This window comes from Empidonax traillii, unplaced genomic scaffold, assembly GCF_003031625.1.
Source record: "Empidonax traillii isolate 1590-97213 ecotype Southwest subspecies unplaced genomic scaffold, ASM303162v1 scaffold348:size657943, whole genome shotgun sequence".
Taxonomy (NCBI): domain Eukaryota; kingdom Metazoa; phylum Chordata; class Aves; order Passeriformes; family Tyrannidae; genus Empidonax; species Empidonax traillii.
Genome location: NW_020955541.1, coordinates 475,625 through 493,638, shown reverse-complemented (window position 1 = coordinate 493,638; position 18,014 = coordinate 475,625). Strand labels below are relative to the sequence as shown.

General features: G+C 37.0%; 1 protein-coding gene across 3 annotated transcripts in view; it reads right to left on the bottom strand.

The window, feature by feature from the left end:
* The window catches only part of COL12A1 (collagen type XII alpha 1 chain), a 99,935-nt gene that overhangs the window by 22,045 nt on the left and 59,876 nt on the right, over window positions 1-18,014 (bottom strand). For all 3 annotated transcript variants that reach the window (XM_027892379.1, XM_027892377.1, XM_027892378.1), the window contains 15 exons: window positions 17,096-17,238; window positions 15,465-15,594; window positions 15,159-15,278; window positions 14,408-14,554; window positions 13,573-13,689; window positions 12,996-13,142; window positions 12,470-12,544; window positions 11,798-11,937; window positions 11,410-11,533; window positions 11,074-11,217; window positions 8,985-9,149; window positions 7,051-7,089; window positions 6,819-6,957; window positions 4,540-4,682; window positions 4,045-4,154 (listed from right to left, as the gene is read on the bottom strand). In XM_027892379.1, the coding sequence (XP_027748180.1) occupies window positions 4,045-4,154; window positions 4,540-4,682; window positions 6,819-6,957; window positions 7,051-7,089; window positions 8,985-9,149; window positions 11,074-11,217; window positions 11,410-11,533; window positions 11,798-11,937; window positions 12,470-12,544; window positions 12,996-13,142; window positions 13,573-13,689; window positions 14,408-14,554; window positions 15,159-15,278; window positions 15,465-15,594; window positions 17,096-17,238 (1,883 nt within the window). The remainder of the gene's footprint in view (window positions 1-4,044; window positions 4,155-4,539; window positions 4,683-6,818; window positions 6,958-7,050; window positions 7,090-8,984; window positions 9,150-11,073; window positions 11,218-11,409; window positions 11,534-11,797; window positions 11,938-12,469; window positions 12,545-12,995; window positions 13,143-13,572; window positions 13,690-14,407; window positions 14,555-15,158; window positions 15,279-15,464; window positions 15,595-17,095; window positions 17,239-18,014) is intronic.

The following is an 18,014-nucleotide window of genomic DNA, read 5'->3' as shown; positions in this document are numbered from 1 at the left end:
GAACAGAATGAAGTGCTTATGGGAAACACAGTAAACCTTACAGAGAGGAACATACAAAATCTAAGTAAATATTATCTTTCCAAAAATGTATAGCACGTATGGCAAACGTTAACATATGTGAATTTTCTAGATTTCTGTTAAAACAGAAAACATTCAGGAGTCTCAAGGAAACAAAAAAGGGTCTGTCATATTAGCACACGCAGCTGATGGAAGATCATCTTAAGGCAACAAAGTTTTCAGGGGCTTTATATACCTTAAATACTGCCGATATTATATATACATCATTATAACATCTAAGTAATCGTTAAAATATCAATACATTAAGATCAGCAGTAAAGAATCCCTGACGTAGGCATTTATGTTTCAAAGCTTCTGTTATTCCAGTACATAACCCTTCGGAAGCATATTGTTATTTGATTACTGCTTTAAAAATTGGCACAAAGGTGAAAGAGATTTCCCTAAATGTCCTGAGTCAATAAGAGCCTGAACAATCCCCTGAGAATTTGTTCTTCTTTTTCCCTATTAAATATTTTTCCATGCAGAGTTGTCTCCAAGACATCAGCATAGTTTACCTAAAACTCTTTTAAAATTGTGTGCTTATGCTTTATATTCAAGTGAGTTTTTTTAATTAATATTCCCAACAATGTTAATTGAGCAGATCATTAAAAAAAAAAATGGAAAGATAACTGAGTATATCCAAAGTAAAATCTGGCGTTACATGCCAGACTTTCCATAAAATAAAATAAGTGCCACGCCAAAACTTTAAATTCACTTTAATTTATACATCATATACTCAGTCCTTTGATTGTATGACTAAATTTTACAGGTTAATTAATGCATCGTCCAGTTTAAACTCATCACAAATGCAATTTACTAGTTCTGAAAGGTACCTAACACACAAGGCCTTCTACTGGAGCGTTAAGTATTTGTCACAGTTTAAAGCAAAAGACATTGCATAGCAAACGGATATTACTGCATTTTTATCTACACACAAAACTTAGAAGAGGTGAGTCTACATCAGAATGCTGAATGAGACCATCAACTTGAAAATGTTCAAACAGGAATAACTGCTGAGCATTGCCCATCCACCCAAACAAGAAGAGGTACCAGCAATCAAAAATAAGCAGAGCTCTCCCAAGTCATTGACTCAGTCAATTTGACTCAAACACTGATTTAAGGTTAGATTTGAATTCCAGCCTAAATCTCATGGCCCAGGCACAAATCTACTAAAATGTGGCATACAGTGTTTACAGCAAATATAAAACATCTCTGCATTCAAGCCTGCTACCTTTTGTTTTCAACAATTTCTAACACACTGACATACAGAATCAGTTCTGACCATTTCATTTATGAGATTTTAGGAAAGAAAACATACTTTAATCTTTCTCTCTGGACACCTTATAAGATAAATTTTGATGGTGTTCTGATCTAATGCTAAGAGAATCATATCAATAAGTTAAGCAAACTAATTTCCATACGTGTATCAGCAGAAAGACATTCATTATTAAATTTTCTGTGGTTAACTACTACAAAAGGGCAAGTTAAAAGGAAGTCTAGTATGGTAAGAAAGTAGGAGTTGTCTGTCTGTCCAAAACATCAGTTATAAACTTAATGACTGTCTCAGGCAGTCAGATTTTTTCCTATGGGACTTGCCAGGTTCAACAGCTTTCACCATAGCTACACTACAGAGAGTGTTCAAGTACGCCAAAGTAAATTTCCCTACAGTTAGGTGTAGTTAACTGCATTTCACCGAATGAGCCACCAAGAGTCATCTAAAGAAAACCACAAAAATGTTTGATATTTTGGAAAACAAACTTCTTGCATTGTAAAGATTTGCCATTTCTTTGAAACTGGATGGTAGGAGAAATTACAGAAGTACCTTCAGGAATGTTAATCTTACTTTCCTTCCTTCATCCAGCTGAAACTACTGCTATTCATTATTAGGAGCTAATCAACATGGTTGATACATAAGGCTTTCCCAGCACGTGAGCTGGGGAAGCCCATAATGCCACATTTACAACCTGACTCAGAGAGCAATCTCAGTAATCATCCTGGAGAGAATCCAGAGAAATCAGCTTAGCTACATGATGAAAAAATCCCAAATACCATTGGGATGCAGATTAGGAAAATTTGCAGATCAAAGATAAAAAATTCAGATTTTTTTTTTTTATTTTCCCTGTAGTTGTTTTTCACCAGCAAGTGTAACAAACAATTTTACATTACTGCTAGTTTTCCTAGCATCTAGCAGGGGCTGCAGATTATTCCTTATTTGCTCTGATAAATGAGCAGAGCTTCACTGTAAGTGCTGCCAGATAATTCTGCTCAGCTCTAGCACATTTAGAGAAACTACAGGGAAAAATGTGATTCTAAACACCAATGAAATTAGCAGCAGACACTTAAAATAGACTGCTGGCAGTACAGCACGTAGACAGCTCCACACCACTGACCTGAAGAAGGGAAGTATCAACTCTCACACTGATATGTAAAATGAGGCATACTACATGTTTCTCTGTGTCTAAACAGTACTTCTTGTTCTTACTCAACTTTTACACCAAAACAATATATATCCTAGCCCATACTGACAGCTTTTCTCATGCCATACATTTCCTTAAAATTCAGTTGTCCTACTAAATAGAAAAAATAAAATAAATTTTAAAAAAAAGCTGAATGCCAAGGACAAAATATAGGCTGCTTGATGTAGTTGTGATCCAAAGCTAATTGTAACTATCAGTTACAAAATCAGGGACATAAACAATTCTTCATATATGGAACAATAACTAGGCATTAAATAAATCCTAAAACAAAAATAGTTGGATATAACATAGAACCAGTCTAGGAAATTATCCTCTGTCAAATTCTGAGGAAATCAATAGCTTTTATAGTCGTGTGTGATTTCCGTAATCCTCTGTGTTTTAAACAGATGAAGTCACAAAACATCATAATGCTGGCACCAGCTATCTTTCCCTGCTATCAGTCTAGGACGGCTCAGTTGAAAATGTGGCCTCCAGTATCTGGAAGTTGACAGAGGCAACCCCTTATCAGTATCCTCAAAGGAATGCTGGAATTCACTAGTCATAAAGAAAACAAATGCTATACTCTATCCATATTTAGTCATCTGATGAAACTAAACTAAACAGAAGGGAGATAAATGAAAACATGAGAATGTGCATTTCAGCTGACCAAAAGTGTTGCAATTGCAACTCATTTTCTTGCCCCAAATATATATACTTAACAAGTAAGAAAATATTTTTAAATTTATTTTTGGATATACACATAGCCTGACACCCAAACACTTGGGTTAGTAGAGGTAAGGAAGCAGAATCAAATTTTCATACTTCCATGCACAAAATTAGAAAAGCAAGGACAAAACTATCACAATTGAAGGCAGATGCAGTAACATGCAAAGATTTCACTAGCCATTTTGACAATTCAAAAACCATAAGTTTCATTCTAAATCACAAATAGATCATTTATGGTCTCTCTTTCATTATCATTGCTTCCTCAGTTAACATGACAACAGAATACTTTAGGCCCAATGAATTTAAGCCAAAAACATGAATACACATTCATACATACAAAACACATCTATTATATTTGTTAAACATAAGAATCTTCTTCAAGATGTCATTCACCTCCCAACATTGGTTCCTACACACTTCCTCTGGCTACATCCTCCTCTTCTCTGAATGATTTCAAATCATTACAACCCCCCTCCCCTATTTTGTCACCACAACTTCCTTCTCTTTTTTTTCAAGTTTATCTTTTATTCTCCCTCTTTCATGTGCCAGGAACCAGGCCATGATTCCTTATTCAAATATATCCCTTCATTTACACAATCTTGACAAATTCTTGACAAACCTCTTACATCGGTTGAAAGAACAGCTATAACCTCAGAGATCTTGTTTTACATGTTCTGTAAGTCCCTATGTCAACCTAAAGTACTATCCAAGGAACAGATATAACTGGCAGTGACTTCTGCTTAGTTGTCTTGTATTTCAAAGAACAGCACTTCAGAAAAAAAGACTTATAATTTCAATTCTTTACCTTATGGAAGCTTCCATAAAAGATTTTCTTTACTTCATCATTATCAAAAGTTACAGTTTGAACCTCTCCCCGTGTATCCTTGTTAAAGAATGACAGCACTTTGTTGGTAGCTGCAATAAATGAAAATAACATATTTCATTTCACACATGTACTACTGAAACCACCATCCTGAGATACACTTATAGATAAAATCTAGTTTATGCCTCAGTTGGGTAAACACAGATCACTGGTGGTCTTAATGACCCATTAGTACATAGATGTACTTTCCTTTGATTTTAGAGATCATACCAAAGTTGAAATGTAACTTAGATTAATTATTCCTAGTTGAATAATAGATGTACAAAATTTAAAAAAAAAAAAAAATCTCTAAAACCCCAAAAATATATAATCCTTTTATCGTGTAGAAATGCTTTGGGATTGGAAATATTTGGGAAGAATGCATGCAAAGTAACATAACATATAACTTCTCTATGGAATAAATATAATCATTCTTACGATCAAGCACGACTCCAACTTGCGGTTTGTAATCTCTGTCTGTAATCTGCCAAATTGCAAAAGGCTCATTGGGGGATTCAGGCAGGAGACGGAATAACAGAATGATAGTGTACGCCTGCGGCAATCCCTCTGGGTGAATCTCTCTATTAAAAAAATACGAGGACATTTTTTCACATGGAAAAACATGAGGAAAATAAGATCTTCATCATTTGCTCCTTCTTCAAAGAAAAGACACAAGGGTAACAGGGAAACCACAGCATTCAATGGAACAGAATATTTTAACTACCCTTTCAAATAGAAAATACTGTTGTGATAAAAAAACATTATGTGATTTGTTGAGATGAACTCACAGCCTGTCTTCTGTTGTTCCCTGTACCAGTACAGAGGAAACCAGAATATGACCAAGAACTCTTGATTATGTATTTGTGTGGCAAGATTCTGTATAAACTACACATGTTTTAAATTCCTTGATGATAAGTACAGAAAAAAAAGACCATGCTTTTCATATCTGGCCTGTTTCAGTCAGGCAACAGCACTTAACTATTGCTGCCTTTCAGGCATAGATACAGTAAAGGAGATATTCCATGTCTTCTCTGCAATTAGTGATGCATTTGGGCTCCAGCTCATTCTTTGGCAGCTCAGGTTTAACTTTGTGATATTTGGACTGTTAGACATTAAAAAAGCAAAGAGACAAAAGTAAACAAAACCATGCTTGAAATGATCTCCAGTATTTTCTAAAGGGGAAGGGAGGGAATGCAGTATAGGAACTGTAACAAAGGAGGTGGCAGCTGCTTTTCCTTAACTATTATAATGGAGCTCAGGGTGGGATTTGGTCACATGAACATAAAAACCTTAAAATGAAGAGAGGACCTCCTTTGTATATAAGGGAAAGATTATGTACCCCTACAATTATGGACACTGCAATGAAAATGTATCACTAAGTCAACAACACCACGCAGCACAGTGCAAGAACACAAGTATTAATGGTGATATAGCAACACAAGTTATAACCCAGATAACAAGTTCTTTCAGGTATGGAAACAACTATGCCACTGGGATCAGTACGCTTTTATTGCTTTGCTGACTCAGTCTAAACTGAGTTTTATTTTCTGGATTCTCATGAAAAATAAGTGCCCAGAATACTCTGGCAAGTCATCTACCTCTTACAGCAGACATTAGACTACGTATCACAACATTATAAAAAAAATGAAATACATAGGAAGTCTGTCTTTTTATCATCTTTATATCAGCTGATCCCGCGAAATGCAAGGTCTATCTTAACACAAAACTGGGATTATCTGTACTTCCCTAGATTGTAAAAATCCAGGCTGTCAGAGAACTGTTGCCCCTATAGCTATTAATGCATGCCAATGAACTCAAAAGTCCTCAAGTTCTCCCCTTTTAAAGCTGTGATTTGAGAAGGCCAGCAAAGTGAAATTATTTCTTCACAGACCTCAGCTCCTGTGCTTGTGATCTGATCTCTATCCAATCTGGCAGAATTTCAGAAGGTTTCAAAGGCTTCTATGAAAAGAAGACTAAATTTCCTTAAATTTAATAGAAACAATGGGCTATCTTTAGGCATCTCCTCTGACCCAGAATAACCTTTTTGAAACTTACTTAAATAAATGGGAGAGAAACAAATGTAAAAAAAAAAAAAAAAAAAAGAGAGAGAGAGAAGAGAGAGGTACTGTTCCCCTCTTTGTAAAACTAACTGCTAACTAAGTCTCTTTGTTCTTTGTGGAAAAAATGTTGGCCAGAATGACCATATATTATCCATCCATAACCAAGCTCTAAAACCACAGGCACTTGAAAATTCCGCTCCATTTGCCAAATAAGGCAAGTCAAGTGGAGGAGAAACTACCCTAAATCAGTGGCATCAGTGTGCTGCCTACTGCAGTGGGAACAACGCTTCTGAAAGAAGTGATGCTAATCCTACCATAATGAAACCATTTCTCTCTGGCAATGCAGAGCTTCTTGTGCTAAGGAGGGTGTTGTTCAACCATCTAAGTATAAACTGTGGATTATATGCAACTGGAATGGTTAAGAAGCATAATCTCAAAGAACAACGAACAACTGGATTATTAATGAACTGTGACTGCAATGGAAGGAATAGAGCAGCATTTAATGAGAGCAATGATAGATATTCTTTGTCTTGGTGTTCAGTAAAAAGAACATCAAATTAACGCATCTTCCATAAAACATTAATGTTATCATCTAAAAACTCCGTTAATCCTTCCCCATCTGCTCACCCTAAATATGAGTCTTTCAGGTTGACTTACCTTATTGGCTGGCTGACAAAGGCATTTTTGTGGAGTCTATACGCTACGTAGCTTGGGAAAGAGCCTGATTCCAGTGATACGCCTTGTACGGAAGCAAAATGCTTCTCTGTTAGATTGTATGATTCCAGCATCTTAAAACCTTTAAGTCCAGAGAGAAAATAAAAAACAGGAACACTGTAGAGCTGTACAAGACACAAATGAACTCATGCCAAAATATTAGACAATTGCTTACCAGGTGAAGTGTATCCCTCCAAATAAATAAGGGGACAAGCTGAAAGACATGAAACAAAATATAATTCAAAACTACAAAACCTAACATGATATGAACATATATATATATACTTTAGAAAGTTTTGTTACCAAGAAGTCTATGCTATTGTTAATTATGAGTTGACTTCTGTTACATCTGTCATACTGTGTCCTGCGCTGTGGTAGATACGCTGTCAAAATCTTTACACATCATTTTTAGCAGGCTATTTCTACTGTGATAAATTGTATGGAACAAGAAATGAAACCACAAATATTTTAAGAGTATAATTCATAAGAAGAAAGGAAGACAATGACACAGTCTTTCCATGAATATCTAAGGCATGAGTCGAGCTGCATAATAGCTGTCAGATTCACAAGGAAAAACTGCATATTTATGTAGCTCCTCAGGAGCCAGCGGATGAGGCAGTTAGAGAGCACACAGTTGCACATGACAAGCCTGAGAATTTCTTATTTTTGCCATAGAAGGATTTCACTTGAGTAAACAACTCAAGTTGAACTGTAGATAGTTTTACAACAGCATCACACACTGTAGCTGTACCTCTTTGGCAACCCTGTCCCGGTAGTAAGAGATCTGTTGTGCCCTGCAGTTCACATCAGGCATCATTCTACTTCTTCAAGAGCAGAAGTTGTCACTGACTGTTAATCTCTTTTTGTTTACCAGTACTTTAGCAATACAAGACAAGATTACATAAAATGCAACACTACTTAAAAAAGTAACTTGCTCCCTTAAGCTATGTCCAGGTATTACGAAATATAACTTTTTTATATGATTTTTTTTTTATGCACCTTAAATGGGTTGGCAACTTGTATTGGGTTTACATGGCAAGGTTTTGCTAGCAGGGGAGCTACAGGAGTGATTTCTGTGAAAAGCTGCAGAAGCTTACCCTGTATCCAACAGTTCTATCTGGCTCCAAGATGGACCTGCCACTGTCCAAGGCCAAGCCCATCAGCAGTGGTGTCTCAACCAGGGGATAACAGATTTAACAAGGGGCAGGAGGTGGGGTGGGATGGGGTGGGGTGGGAGATGTATGTGCAGCAATGGCACAACCTTCAACCGGAGAGAGGTGTGAGAATATGTGAGAGAAGCAACTCTGCCAGGCATTGGAGCAGAGATTCCCCTGCATTCCTGGTCTTCCCTGTGGTGAAGGCTATGATGATTCAGACTGTCCTCCAGCAGCCCATGGAATTCTACAAGGGGAGCAGATATCTACTTGCAATCTCTGGAGGAGCCCATGCTGGAATAGGTTCCTGGAAAGACCTGTGGCCCCGTGGAGAGAGGAGCCCACCTTGGAGCAGGTTTGCTGGCAGAACTTGTGAGACCATGAGGGACCCACTGTGATAAACTGCAGCTGATGGGAAGGAGCCATGTTGACAAGTTCTTGGACAACTATCTCCCATGGGAGGGACCCCACACTGGAATAGGGGAAGAGTGTGAGGAGTTCTCCCCATGAGGAGGAAGGAGCAACAGGGAAAACATGCGATCAGCTGACGGCAGCTCCCATTCTCTATCCCCCTGGGCTGCTGGGGGTGAGGAGACAGAGAACAGTGGGAATAAAGTTAACCCCAGAAAGAAGGGAGCAGTGGAAGGAATGAGTTTTAATACTTGATTTTATGTCTCATTATCCTACTCTGATTCCATTGGCAATAAATTAATAACTTCCCCCAGTCAAGTCTGTTTTGCCCAATGACACTAACCAATGAGTGATTGCCTTCTGCCCTTATCTTGATCCAGAGCCTTTTCCTATATTTTCTCTCCCCTGGCCAGCTGAGGAAGGGAGTGACAGAGCAGCTTTGGTGGGCAACTGGTGTCCACCACAAGGTCAACCCTCAACTCAATTGTAGCAGCATATAAGCAAAATTCATTTGGGAACAGAAAAAACAATGTCTTCTACTCACTTGAGGTAGCTGTCTCACACACAAAGGTGACAAGGTTATCTTGAATCTTTTCAAAGGCATCAAAGTCATCAACAATAAACACATGACGCTCACTGGGCTTGCTGGCAATCTTGGCCAGCTCATTGTAATCTACATCAGCCACACCAACCACAAAGACACTGAAGCCTGTAAAAATAACACTTGTTACTTGAAATGTAGTAAATATACATTACCATTTTTCAGGTCAATATTTCACAAACCATCTCTATCAATGATTTCTCAGGATCTACCTATGAGCATACATTCTGGATATCCCTTCATCCCTGTCAAAGCTCAGAAAGGTTTAGACTGGTTTTTGCATCTTTCTCTCAAAACATTCTCCTCTTTGATTTTTTTGGGGCATTATCCAATCTCATGCAGCCTTGGCTACATAGTCCCCTCACTCTTCAATGCAATATGTACAGTTCTCTCAGCTCTACATTATCTTAAATCTGCCCTGTACCCAAAATCTCTGTGCAGACTACTAGTTATCCAGTTATCTATCTGTTGCCATCTACTGCATTTCATGTTTCTTAGTTTCTCTTTCACTTTCTTAGGGTAGTATTCACCTCATCAATTTTTACTTTCCAAGTTAACAACAATTCCAGGCTATTTTTCTAGTCTTTCTCTATTTTCATTAGACAGACATGGGCAGATTCAGAATGCAATTCATCTCACCTCCCTATAATGCTGAATTCAAGGAAAAGTCATTGTCTGTAGATGCCTATCTGTTGTTCTCTTCACTAACCATAAAAAGACCCCACATGATGACTTTAGGCTAGACATTTAGCTTTTGGACTAGACATTTAGCTAATGTTAGCTGTCTAACATTAGCTAAATGTTAGAAATTTAGCTCCTCTACAAAGGAGGAGAATCCAGACCCTACAATTCAATCATATCACCAGGTGTAAATTTCATTGATGAGAAACTGCACAGACAGTGGGCCGGTTGAAGGCTGAAAGCAGAACTCACATTTATTCCAAATGATAAAGCTATTTTTATTTACATCTTAATTTTTCAAAAATAAGACAATTATTCCTCTGTAGCCAACTGCGGTGAAGCTTTGGCTGAAATGCTCTGTCCAGCTTTCAGCATGACATTAAAAATGTGTAAAAACCAAAGCAAGTAGTGAGAAGAGTTAAAGTGATAAGAGGTTTGGAAAACTTTATCAAAAGGAGGTTGAAGGAAATGGGTTTGTTTAGGCTAGAAAAGGGAAGACAGAAAGAGGAAATGACAACAGGTTTCAAATATGAAGGCCTGTTACAGTGGACAGTGATCAACTCTTTTCCTGATTAACTAGGTGAATGAAGACAATAATTTCACTAGCCTGAAGAAAGACTCAGGTGAAAGGCAAGGTAAAGCTCTCCTACTACTAGGGTAGTTAAGCACTGAAGCAGATTGTCCAGGGACACTGCAGAAACCATCTCAACAGAGTTAATCCCTTCAGATCACAAAGATAGGGAAAAGTACCACTTCTGGTTTACATGCATGTGATTCCAATAAGGAAGTACATCTCTTTGCTCAGGGATCAGGACTCTACGTGTTTCATGCACTGCAAGGCAAAATTCTGGGTGCAGGGATGCAAAGATGATTTCACTCACATAAGCCACATTCAACAAATCTAAAGAGGAAGCACGATGCTTTTCAGCTCAAAAGGCAATAAGGGAGTCCATTCAGACCCAGCTCCATCAAAAGCAGTCACTTTAACTGGAGACCTACTGGTAAATGTAAAAAAAAACCCCAGGCCTAATAAATCAGAAACACTGGAATGCAGTACACTTCCCAATGATCCCTGGGGTTCACACATGAAGAAGAGAAAGAAGTAACTAAAAGCCACATCTTTGAAATGATACATATGAGGAATGACTTTGGGAAGCCACATCCTTCCCCAGAAAGAAAGTTTTAGAAAGAGAAAGGAAGTCTGTTCGACAGAGTGCAAATTCTATCAACAGTTTTGAGTTTTTCACAAATATTCAGCATACATTTCTGAGTCCATAAAGGATGACTAAACAATGACCAGATAATTGAAGCAATATGGAAATGAAACAGTGAGATACTGTGAATTGCTTACCAGAGTGCTGAATGACTGTTGCTGCTTTCCTCACCTCATCCTGAGACCGACCATCTGTGACAACAACCAGTACCTTGGGAACACCTCGTCTCATGCCACTCTCCCAAGTCAAAACCTTTTCTTTAATAAATGTTAGGGCTTTGCCTGCAAAGTATACAATAAACAAGGAATTATCCATATTATCCACAAGAGAAGAAATCTCTTACTTTACCTTTTAAGGGCAACAGCTAAAACACAAAAGAAAAACCTAATTCTTCAGCCACGCAATATTAGGATAATGATGCAGTTTCTGAAAACATTTTATCTTAAGGAAATATAACTACAGCCCAAAATTACCTGTCCTTGTGTTTCCTCCTCTGTACTGAATATTTTGAAGAGCTCCCAGAGCCTGGGCTTTGTCATCAAATGTATTCAGTTTAAATTCAGATTTTGCTTCATCACTGTACTGCACAAATGAAACCTGAAATGGAATATGTCACAGTGTTCAGCCTCCTAACTCCACATTCATACCAACTCTCTCCATTGAAATATTTATTGTGGTGTTTTAATAAGCGTTAAATAATTGAACAATCTTTTTCATGATAGGTACATGTGCTGTACAACAATCTAATACCAAAAAAAAGACAGCATCCTGAAAGAAAGTAAAAATCAGATGTGACTGTAGTGATTCAGCTTCATCTTCAACTTCCCTCCAAAATGAACCCAGTTGAAATAACAAACCTACCTGGATTCCAGCAGGATTAATCAAGTCAAAGGCTCCTACTGTATTAAAGACAAATTTCACTACTTTGTTGAAGTTATCATCACCAATACTCCAGGAAGCATCAGTCAAGAACACTATATCTGCTTTGGCACCTCTGCATACTGAAAGACGAAGAAAAGGAACTCTTTAAACTCATCAACCATATCATCATAAAATAAAGATCATTACTTCAAAATTTGAAAGTTCAAGAATGACCAATATTCAGCAAATGCCTAATACCACAAAGTCAACCTGACAGATGACTAACGTTAAACTCAAAAACATGTATTAAAATATTTCAAAGAAAAGTTCGAGAAATGAGAAAGAGCTCAAGAATAAAATACAAATGTTTTAAATTTTTTTTTTTTTGAGCAGCTACCATAAAACATAAATTGTCTGCTGAGCTGCAGAGCTATAAAATATCGATGATTTTTTTACCCAAATGTTTGAACCTTACTGTTCTAAACAAGGAAATGTTGAAGTCTAGTAAAGCTCTAGAACAAAGGAATGGCATTAGGAAAGGTTTTGAATTTCATTTCCCTAAAATGTTGTGCTAGTTTTAAATCTATTTAAAGTTATGAAAAACGGAACTAAATTATGAAGTAGTGCATCAACTACATAAAAAATACTGAATGATTCTAGGAATAAACATACCATCTCGAGCTGGAGGGATTGTGGGAGGTGGAGGAGGTGTAGGCGGTGGAGTCGGTGCCTCTGTAGGTTTGAGGACTGAAAAGAAATAACAATTTTTTTACTTCGTATACATTATTTCATTAAAGGAAAAAACTCTAGATTATATATTATGTTATCCAACAGAAAAATTCTAATCTCTTCTCACTAACGTAAAAAAATTATAATTGGCCGGGAAAACTTTCTTGTATTACAAGAATAATGAGATTACAACTATTGTTAAAATGAACACTTTTACGGGAGCTCAGTAACACAGCATTCTGATAATGCACCTATTTTTCATCCAAGTGCTAGGAAATACGTGGTTTGAAGAAGAGCATAGAAATTTTTCTTTCCCCTATAAATTCCATTTGACATAACACTGAGAGAAAGAGTAAAGAAAATCACTTAAAGTGGTATTGAAAGCCATTTAGGAGCAGAACAAGTTCTACAGCTGAAACAAGACAAGTTCTACAGCCAAAACTTACAGTTCACAGTATCTGTCACCTACCTGTATGCTCCCTCATAGAGACTGGAGGTCCCTCAAGGTTAGGGGTCTGAACAAAGACAGTGGCATTGTATTCTGTGTCTGGTGAGAGGCCAGTAAAACAGTGGCTCGTTTCTGATCCACGTACTGTGATTTCCTGTCCTCTGGAACCTGTCCAAAAAACCCAAGGGAGAGACAGTTAGAACTCTCTAGTCCTCTTTCAATATGTGTACAAGTAAGTGTAGAAATTAGAGACCTCCTGAGAGGGAGGTTGGAGCCCATGGGACAGCAGTCTTATTCTTGGCCCACTGAAACTGCAGGGTGATTATGAACCCTGGAACATACTGGAGAGTAACACTTCAGTCTACATGTGAAACCAGGTAACTAGCAGATTCCCACTAATGAGGGTTCACTTGACAATAGGCAGCACTTCCTCTTTGCAGTTTTTTCACCACCAGAGAAAAACAGGTTACGTTCAGATCTTTAAAGCTCAACCAGATGTATCATGGCTTATGGTGGACGATTGCCACAAAGACAAAGAAGTGTCGCTGTCATAGGACAATTATGTTTCTGGGAAATGCAAAAAATAAAATGCACTTACCATCAGCTGGGTTTAGCTTCAGCCTGTAGGAAGTTGCTGACCGATGAGGTGACCATCTGATACAGAAAGTATCCCAACCCACTTTGTAACTTGTTAGGTCAGTGACATTCAAATATACTGTCAAAAGAAAAGGAGATAAACTATTCTCTGGAAAATAGCACTTAAGGGATAAAGAACACCAAAATGAAAATTATATTAGCAGTGCTGATCCAGAACTTGATTTTTAAAAATCCTCACAGAAAGAAAGAGCAGTTCCAGTTGGGTAACAGACCATTTTATGAGTATTCACATGAAGTAAGTTGATTTCTTTTTGTAATAAGAAATTTCCAAAAATGAAAGTCTGACTCGTATATTTGGCAGTATGAAAAGATTGTACTAAGCCAACAAAACTCAGGATAATTGATTCATCTTAACTGAGAAAATTTTTAGAATTTTTCAAGGCCATCATTACAATTATCTCATTTTAAAGTGCTAAAGTTTCAATCACTGGACATTCCTGTGAAGGAAAAGCAGAGTAGGAAAAAGACTAGATCTGCTTAGCATGGTTAGGTTTTGTAGTAACCTGGAGACTTAAAAATTGACTCCAACTAGAGCTTAATAAAATTTTAGGAAGTAGACTAGAAAATTTTATATCATCGAATCATTACTTAAACATTTATCTTCATTATTGTTTCCAAGCTTAGTGTTTTTAAGATCTACACCACGGACAGATGATAAGTATTCTGCATGAGAAGATAATCAGGCTTTCTAACAACGTGCCTTAAAAATCTTCTCTTAATCTATGTTATCTCAGATCAGGTTATATATCTAGCATAACAAAATGACTCTGACTTACATGTAGTGCCTTGATCTGTCAGGGGTATACTCATTCCAGAATCATACTGGGCATAAACATTCACATCATAAGTAGTGCTAGGAGACAGATTATGCAAGGTGTAGGAAGTCACTTCTCCCACAAAAACCTCCATGGGCTCATTCGAACCTTGGATTGAAAGGAAGCATTAAATATATATATAGAGAGAAGGAATCATGACTACATGAGCTACAAAACCATTTTCCATCTCTTAAATGTCAGTAAATGTTGATCTAATTTTATCTAAAACAAAGCATACTGAGTTCTTATATTTCAGCATATTAGAATGTTGCAAACAGAACATAAACATAGCTTTACAGACTATTATGCAATTTTTTGTGTTTAACTTCTAGAAAGGTATGTATATTTCTTGACTGTCATATAAAACAAAGGTTCTGAAGGCCATTAACACCTAACTACCTATCCAATACTCATCTCACACACACCAGTTCATACCCTTAGAAGGACAAGAGGTATTAAAGAGATGAAAATCAAGTCAGGTCATTGTATCAAATTTTAACTATACAATTCAGTGTATGAAACTGTTTGACAGTTTCTGTTTCTTACAAAACACCAATAATAAGACTTAAGCTTTCAGGAAAAACAGTACACAAAGGAAATAAACAGATCATTTAGCACAAAATTTCAAGATACATGTGATTGCTACTCTGATCTGCCATTAGCTATTTGCTGTTCTGAAACTGGTATACTTAGAATGAATAGGTTTTCTTACCCACAGGTTTGTATACAATTTTGTAGCCAAGAACAGGGGATGGTGAAGGATCCCAGGAAACTCTGAATCGTGTATACCATTCATCAGTTATATACATATTTTGAGGAGGAAGCAGACCAACTAAAAAGAAAGAAAACCACTCTAATTAGACTAATTACTGTTTTTCAACCTCTAGAAATTCACATTGTTACTCTAGGTAACAATCACATGAGAAACCTAATCAACAATGAAACCTTAACAATATTGGAGTGCTCAAGGAATATGTCCTAAATTTAAAAAAGAATACACAATATGAAAACTAGTTACCAGTTCTGCCATTTCCAGTCAGTTGTCCACCATCTCCATCTTCGTACACAGCGACAACAGTAATTTTATAGGGCGTATCTGACTGTAGTGGTTGTAGTATCACATTATTTCTTATCCCAGGAACTGTTGTCTAAAACACAAAAGAAACACAGGTAAACACACTCACAGTCTTGTAACTGATCAGCAGTGACAGTTACTAGAACCCAAAACTTGTTTTGACATTCGGCACAATTTTTTTTTATGTCCACTGTAGAAAAATTCATTCAGGATATATTAAGGGTTATAACCTATAAACAACTACTATTATTTGTTATTTCAAATTACAAAACACTGTGGTCAGCACAGAAAGATAAACCAAATTGACTCTTCAATTCCAATCCTCACATCAGACTGAGGTGCTGCAGTTTTCTACCAAGATTTCAGTACTGTTCCCTCATAGAAAGGAAGAAGTCATGATGATGTGTTTGGAGACATAAAAATGAGAGGGAAAAGGTCATAAAATGGGGGTGAAAGTCAAAGTTATTTCCACTACTCATTAGTTTCATCTCTACCTTTTCATTGCCTTCTTTTGGATATCACTTTCTTGGCAGGAACAAGTAAGTCTGAGAAGGAAGATCTAAATACTTTGATATATAAAATCATCCCTATTATGTATCCCTGAATCTCAACTTCCTGGTGAAGCCATACACTATTGCTGCATTCTAATGAAAATGAAGTTCTAATCCCAAAGGTAGTTTTGCTCCATAAAGCTGCTATAAAACACCGAAACTACGGAAAGTAACTTGAGGAATCTATCTCAAAAGCATGTCCCAGCCAGCGTTTCCACTTGTTTGAGACTTGCTGTTTTTATGAATTTTCCAGTGTTTTCTGCAAAGAAGGTATGTGTTGATAAATATGTGTGTCCTGATTAGCAGGTCCAGTAGGGAGTTTTCAAACAGTGAATTTTCAGCATGCACTATATAATAATATACAATCAATAACAGCATTTAAATAGCATTCTAGACATGTTACATTTTGGCTGGTGGCAGTCAGCAGGAATTCTGCCACTGACTTCTATAGGATCTGAGTTTACCTTTGCTATAAATACTCTGTGAATTATATAAGTTTCAGACTGTAACTTGCAGTATCATTAAGCTGCAGGAAATGAAACACAAACACTTAAAATTCATACCTAAACTTACAACAGCAAGTTAGATGCTGAATCAAAGTTACCATTGTTTTCTTATTAGACTTTGCCAACTCTGTTCAATTTATAAAATGCAGACTTATGTTTATTTTGTATCTTAGCACACTGACTTCATAATGAACAGAGTGTGAAGTAATAGATGGCTATTCATTGTATCACATTTAAATTAAATGCCAGGAAGCAGATTCTGCTCAGAATCTTCTGATTAATGCACAAGTAACATATTTAAGATTATTTTACACACAAATTTGATCATTAAACCATATATGTTCTGCAACTTCATCAATATAAACCCATTTCATACAAACCAGGGCTTCTCAGCATTGACAATGACCAAAGAAGCCATATAGCCTGAGAAATGTACAACACATAGAACAAGTGTCTTTGTAGCCTAAAGAATCAACTGAGAACATCTCAGTGCTTACTAAGGAATTAGAGAACTTACGTATTCATCGATAGGGTCTCCCACAGTGGGTGAATAAATGATTCTGTATTGCTGAACTGGTCCATCAGCATGATCCCATTGTACAGAGAGGCTGTTGGTAGTCTCATCAAACACTCTCACATTCCTTGGACCACTGCGAGGCACTAAAGAAGGAACACACAGAAGGTTGTATGGGACATGATGCTTCTAGTTCAGTGTCACCCTCATCAGTTCAAAAGTTGCCCTGAAGCTGAGGGCCCTTCCTGAAACCCTGAATAAATATACACAGGTAGATAAAGTCAATGATAATACAGCAGTGCCTGAAGGTCTTAAACAGAAATAAGGCCTAACTGGAGAAACTGGAGCAGTATGGAGGGGAGTGAACATCAAGAAGATGTGCAAAGTGAGCACTTACATACATTCTGCTTGCCAGACTCCTGCAGACAAGTATAACTATACTCTGTCACATCTGCAAGTTGTTTTGAATATGGGGATTTAACAGAGAAAGCACAGAAGCAGCAAAAAAGAGGTGACCTATAATTGCCATTGACAGTTTCTGTGCACGTTATTTCTAAAACAAATTTTAAAGAAGCTAAGTGTAAGCCAATCAAAATCTCACAAGCTAAATTGTAACAAAGAGGTTTTGGTATTTAAGTATCTCCAACAAAAAACCAAACATCTGGGCAGGCTGAAACATGCATTACCATGTCAGACACAGAACATGAAGCACTTTTTTTTTTTGACAACTAATTTTACCTATCTTAATGTGCTTTTTTTTTTTTCCAAAAGACAAATTGTTATTTATCTGTAACTGAATTTTTAAGATCAGCCTTTAAACTCCTAAGAATTCACATCAAGCTTCTTTCACAAGTGAAAATTACATCGGGGATCATACATGTACCACAACTGACAGGCAACATAGCAAAAGTTCCCTCATGGC